This window comes from Leuciscus leuciscus (genome assembly GCF_965113295.1).
Source record: "Leuciscus leuciscus genome assembly, chromosome: 2".
Lineage (NCBI taxonomy): Eukaryota > Metazoa > Chordata > Actinopteri > Cypriniformes > Leuciscidae > Leuciscus > Leuciscus leuciscus.
Window position 1 is genome coordinate 4,408,906 of NC_138726.1, and position 6,542 is coordinate 4,415,447.

General features: G+C 51.5%; 1 protein-coding gene across 1 annotated transcript; it reads right to left on the reverse strand.

Moving 5' to 3' along the window:
• Window positions 1-2,743: 2,743 nt before the first annotated feature.
• On the reverse strand, window positions 2,744-4,712 carry LOC309492681 (uncharacterized protein). The gene is made up of 2 exons (XM_082161680.1): window positions 4,372-4,712; window positions 2,744-4,323 (listed from the first exon to the last, which is right to left on the reverse strand). Exon 2 carries the CDS (start codon window positions 4,275-4,277, stop codon window positions 2,994-2,996), a length of 1,284 nt encoding a protein of 427 aa, XP_082017806.1. The 5' UTR covers window positions 4,278-4,323; window positions 4,372-4,712; the 3' UTR covers window positions 2,744-2,993.
• Window positions 4,713-6,542: the final 1,830 nt, after the last annotated feature.

Here is a 6,542-nt window from a genome sequence, read left to right on the forward strand (position 1 = left end):
AAGTCTACTCTGCCCCGTGAGGGCCCTCAGTGTATATCTAGACTAGAGCGTTCTGCCCCGTTCAGGCAGTCAGAACCGCTCTTTGTATGTTTCGGTGGCCGCACCAAGGGGCTTCCGGTCACGAAACAAAGACTGTCACGTTGGATAGTGGACGCTATCTCTCTAGCCTACGTTTCTATGGGCCTTTCTTGCCTCATAGGCGTCAGGGCTCATTCCACAAGAGGCATGGCCTCTTCTTGGGCATGGTCCTGTGGGATTTCTATTGAAGACATTTGTGTGGCAGCCCGGGTGGTCCTCACGTCCACATTTGCGAGGTTTTATAATTTGGAGGTCCCAGCCTTACAGGCTCAAGTCCTCTCTGTTTAAAGGGCACTGGCCCCTGTGGGTCCAAACCTATGTGCTTCCTCGAGGGTCCCTTATTGGTCCTCTCTGGATTATAATCACTAGCTCTGTGAACAGCTCTATTCCATCTAAGGGGCCCAACCCATCTGGTCCCCGGTGGTTCCTGACTAGCTCTGTTATAAGTCCCGGGTCTCGTCCCGGACATCAGTCAGAGAAGTCATCTACTAATAACACAGCATTTTAAAACGGGTTCCCAATGCGTTTGCAACGCATTACAAGTGAAACGTTCTCAAAAGGGAACGTACTCGGTTACTAACGTACCCTCAGTTCCCTGAGAGATAAGGGAACGAGTATTGCGTTGCCGGCCGTGCTATTATGCTAATGTCAGGTGCTTTCGCTTTAGTCAATTTAACCTGTCTCTATGATGAAGAATGGGCTATTTATAGTCTTCTGGCGCGCATTCTGGCACGCATTGGTGCGAGCGAGGTGGTAAGCGCTCTAATAGGATCGCGCGTCCTCGCAGCTTCATAGGTTTGTGCAGTTGCCCCAGCACAGCCAACCACGGTGCTTAGATAGCCTGCACTGAGCTCACTGTTCAGCTGCACTGCGTTTTAAAATAAAGGCTTCAATATTCTCGAGAAAAGGAGTTTTCCCAATGCATTTGCCTTATCTCTCAGGGAACCGAGGTTACTTAAGTAACCGAGTACGTGAGTGCGACCTGGACACATCAATGAATGGTGAGATATTTTGCAAAATAAAATGTTCCTGTCAGAAGAGTTGCGCGATAACTTTATTATTTATTTTTCCGTCTGTATCATCTCAGTGAGATTTTGTGAGGTTTTACGCATACGCAGTAAGATGAATTTAGTTTTTTCAGGCGTTTTCCAAAAGTTTCTCATCCACACTGAAATGCCTGAAAACGTACTTGGTTACTTGCGTAACCTCGGTTCCCTTAGAGATAAGGGAACGAGTACTGCGTTGCAAACGCTGTGGGAAAACTCCTTTTCTCGAGAATATTGAAGCCTTTATTTTAAAACGCATTGCAGCTGCACAGCGAGAGCATCATAGCTCGTCTGAGCGAGCTGATTGGCTGTGCTCCGGCAACTGCACGAACCTATGGCGAGTGAGCAGAGGCGCGCGATCCAATGGGAGCGCTTGGCGCCCTGCCAGACTCAAGTGCGCCAAAATGGACGCGGCAGGAGAGTATAAATTCAGAGAAAACTCGCCATATGACAGGTCTATATCAACTGAAGTGAAACACCTGATATGAGCGAAATTGCATGGCAAGGCAACGCAGTACTCGTTCTTATCTCTAAGGGAACCAAGGTTACGTAAGTAACCAAGTACGTTCCCTTACGAGAACGTTCTCTCGTACTGCGTTGCAAACGCTGTGGGAACCCAATTTAAAACGGCGTGCTATTCGCCTGTGACTACTCTGAGCAGTCCGGGGGGCCTATAACAGAGTAGTCTGAATATCACAGACCAGAACGTCGGGTCAAAAATGATATGCAAGTATATAGTGAAGCACAAGGGCCTCTCAGTTATACATATAGGGCTGGGTCGAAAGAGCCAGGGACCTAGAATCCAAAATGGACGCGGCAAGGGAGTATAAATTCAGAGAAAACTCGCCTTATGACAGGTCTATATCGAAATTCCCACATAGAAATTGTGAAGTCACAACAGTGTGTCTGAGTCATACACTGGCCTGGGTCCGTGGAGCCAGGTCCTAGATAGAGAGAACTCGCGCCTGCAGAGCAGGGACCTCTAGGTTATAAAATCTTGCAAATGTGGATGGAGCGGACCAGTTGGCCGCCGCACAAATGTCTTCGATAGGGACTCCACTGGACCATGCCCAAGAGGAAGCCATGCCTCTTGTGGAGTGAGCTCTTACACCTATGGGGCACGGGAGGCCCAGTGAGGTGTAGGCCAGAGAGATAGTGTCCACTATTCATCTAGATAGTGTGAGTTTCGTGACCGGCAGCCCCTTGGTGCGGCCCCCGAAACAGACAAAGAGCTGTTCAGACTGTCTGAAAGATGCCGAACGCTCCAAATATATTCTCAGAGCTCTGACGGGGCAGAGCGTGAGAGCATCACTATCTTCTCCCGAAACTGGGAGAGCTGATAGAGAGATAACTTGGGCTTGAGTTGAGAGCACCTTTGGTACATATCCGTGTCTTGGTTTAAGGAAGACTTTGGAGTCATTAGGTCCGAACTCAAGACAGGAAGCGCTCGTGGAGAGCGCTTGTAAGTCCCCAACTCTTTTTACTGACGCCAGTGCTAACAGCAGAGCGGTTTTAAGAGAGAGGGGTCTTAGATCAGCCGACTGAAGTGGCTCAAAGGGGGGTCCCTTAAGAGAAGGTCCCAGGCCGGCACTGAAGGTGGCCGAGGCGGGTTGAGCCTTCTGGCTCCTTTAAGGAAGCGAACGATGAGGTCGCTTTTACCTAAAGAAGAGCCGGCCACTTGCACATGGAAGGCCGCGATAGCTGCCACATACACTTTGAGCGTGGAGGGGGAGCGTCCCGCGTCCAGCAGCTCTTGGAGAAAGGAAAGTACCGTTGGTACTTCGCAAATATGTGGGTCGAGGTTCCGAGCTAAACACCAGCTGGAGAACACTGACCATTTAAGGCGCCTAGTAGCCTCCATAATGGTATTCAGGACACCTTCTGGGAGGTCCTGGGGTACCCGTTGAGGGGCCATGCATGGAGGGCCCACAAGTCGGGACGGGGGTGCCAGTTAGTCCTGTTTGCCTGCGTGAGGAGGTCGCTCCTCAGCGGAATTGGCCACGGAGCTATCGCAGACAGCTGCATCAGCTCTGGGAACCAAATCTGGGTTCGCCAGAGGGGGGCTACAAGGAGGACTGCGCAATTGGTGTTCCTGATCCGTTCGATGACCTGGGGGAGCATCGGGACCGGAGGAAACGCATTAAGGGGGAGGCTGGGCCACTCGTGGGCCAGCGCATCCCTGCTCTTTGAAAAGAAGATTGGGCAGTGACAGTTGTCTTCTGAGGCGAAGAGGTCTACTTCTGCCTTCCCGAAGACCTCCCATAACAGGAGAACCATCTGGGGGTGGAGTGACCATTCTTCTGGAGGAACATTGACCTGAGAAAGCATGTCTGCTCCTATGTTCATCGTGCCCGGCACGTGAGCTGCCCTGAGTGAGCGCAGGTTGGTTTGAGCCCATAGCAGTAGCTGTGTGGCTATGGCGAACAGGTTGCGAGACCTGAGGCCGCCCTGGCGATTTATGTATGAGACCACTGACATGTTGTCCATGCGGACCAAGACGTGGTGTCCCGCCAGATATGGGAGGAAGGTTTTCAGGGCTAGAAAAACCGCTCTCATCTCGAGGCAGTTGATGTGTAGGCGTTTCTCCAAGCTCGACCAGAGGCCGGAGGCAGGCCTGCCCTCGTACAGGGCTCCCCAACCGGAGTTGGAAGCGTCTGTTGAAATGACCCTCCTCTCTGAAACCAAACCCATGCTCACACCCTGCTGATACCATCTGGTGTTTTTCCAGGGGTCCAGAGCTTTGATACAGCGCTGGTCCACTTTGATATTCACGAGGCCCGAGCGCCATGCATGGGGTGGTACTTGAGGTGCTAGCCACAGCTGAAGAGGTCGCATACGCAGTAGGCCTAGTTGGAGTACTGATGATGCCGAAGCCATAAGGCCCAAGATCCTCTGAAACGTTCGGAGGGGTACATAGGAGCCCTCTTTGAACAATGCGGCGAGCCGCTGAATTGATAGAGCCCGGTCCCTTGTGGGCCATGCTCTCATAAGTACGGAGTTGAGAACTGTTCCCAGGAACGTAATTCGTTGGCTGGTGGACAGTATACTCTTGGAAAAGTTTACCCTGAGCCCGAGGCATTCTAGATGGCTGAGGAGCCAGGCTTTGTGAGTATGGGACTCCGCCTCTGACTGAGTCAGTATGAGCCTGCGCATTGGTCTTAGTCTCCCGTAGCGCCAAATCTGTAGCACTGCGGAGGTCCTTGAAGGTGTCCGGATTAGGACCTGACTCATCCATAGCGCGGAGGACCTTAGCCTGGAACACCTGAAGGGTCACCATGGCATGTAGTGCAGAGGCGGCTTGACCGTCGGCGGAATATGCGCGGCTGGCCATAGCCGAAGTAGTCCTGCACGGCTTGGAGGGGTGCGTCGCTTTTGTCCTCTAACTTCCTGCAGTGCATGTCCTCCTGTTCCTGCACAAATGAGCGGCGACCGCTTCCTCAAGTGGCGAGAGTGTCACATAGCCCTTTTCCTCAGCGCCGTCAACAGTGGAGAGCGTAGTAGAGGCAGAAGAGCGCATTCGCGCTGAAAAGTGCACGCGCCAGCTTTTTGTGAGCTCCTCGTGGACCTCGGGGAGAAATGGAGCGGCGCGCTGGCAGGTACCACTCGTCGAGGCGGCTTCTAGCGGATTCGGCTGGGGAAAGCCAGTCAAGACCCAGCTCGTCGACGGCGTGAGTCATGACACGGAGAAGTTCGGCGTCAATGCTCGCTCTGGTGTCGAAAGATCACACTGAGAGGGAGGGGCGGGGTCCGCGGAGCCCGACCAATCCTCACCCTCAGATGCCGCCACTGAAACCGCATCGTCCAGTTCCTCAGCAGATCCGCCAAAAGAAACGAGTCCCGCCGCTTCAAGGGAGGGGCGTTGGTCGCCTCTTGTGAACAGAACCGGAGATGAGTCAGGTCCAGGTGTAGGCGAGGCACGCGGGGAAGGACCTGGCGTGCACGCGCTTAAATCACCGCGCTCTGGGATCCTCTGATCACGCCGCTTCTTCCTACGGGGCTCGTGGGGCGCCGAAGACGGCAGAGGGGCGGGCCCGCTCTCTGAAGTAGCGAGAGTGAGTCTGGATCGGAGCACTGCAACAGGCATACTGTCACAATGAAGACAGCCGCCTTTAGTGAGCGCTGCCTCGGCGTGCTCAGGGCCGAGACAGACAGCGCACTGGGTGTGTCGGTCTGACACGTGCAGGGGAATCCCGCAGGATTCGCAGATGGGGAGCGGCATTTGCAACAACGCGCTCTGCTCTTTTAGAAAAGCTTTTGTAAAGGATACTCGCCGGATGCCACAGGGAAACGTTTAGCTGGGCGAAGGCTGCCAAGGCGCTGAAGCTGTTCCGCTGAAGGGCTGTTCTACGGCGAGCGGCTTCTTAATCCGGAGAAATCAGCAACGAGGTGAGTCTCAGAGCTGAAGGAGAATAGATCTGTCATATGGCGAGTTTTCTCTGAATTTATACTCTCCTGCCGCGTCCATTTTGGTGCGCTCGAGTCTGGCAGGGCGCCAAGCGCTCCCATTGGATCGCACGCCTCTGCTTACTCGCCATAGGTTCGTGCAGTTGCCGCAGCACAGCCAATCAGCTCGCTCAGACGAGCTATGATGCTCTCGCTGTGCAGCTGCAATGCATTTTAAAATAAAGGCTTCAATATTCTCGAGAAAAGGAGTTTTCCCACAGCATTTGCAACGCAGTACGAGAGAACGTTCTCGTAAGGGAAAGCTAGTGTGGACGGAGAGCGTTTTTAAACGAAAACAGTTTTCTAATGTATCCGGATTAATGTTGTCGTGGAAATATTTATTACGAATACAACCTACTTAATCTGACTTCTTCACATACGGACATACAAAATAATAACTACAGTATCTCGATGTAATTCCCTGAATTCCCTGAGTACTTATAATACAATACAATACAATACTTCCCTGAAGTAAGGTGACGACGTCCCATCAAGAAGCTACTATCACTACCTCAATCACACTTTGATGTTCTATTGCTGTCTTTTGAGCGTAGAATCTTTAGTACTTCTATTACTACCTCAATCACACATAGATGTTCTGTTTTTGACTTTTGAGCGTAGAATCTATTTCTCAGCTGCGCAGCATATCCCAAGTTGCTCTTTGTAAAAATTACGTTTTATTCACGGCCGGGAGATCACTGGCCACAACAACCAAGTGAGTCTCCTGAATAGAAAGATACATGTACATTTAAATCACACCGTTGAGTAAAAAGTCACTCAAGTCTTCTTCACTGTGATTTGTTCTGGTGATTGGTTTGTAATGATCTAAGCTAATCATATCATATGACTGTTAGTTCTACTGTGTCAATCACTTTTTTGGTTAAGTATATAATTAAGCAAATTTTTGCAAAATAATGATATATATGAAAAATTTCAGTCTGGATTTAGGCCCCCTCATAGCACAGAAACTGCACT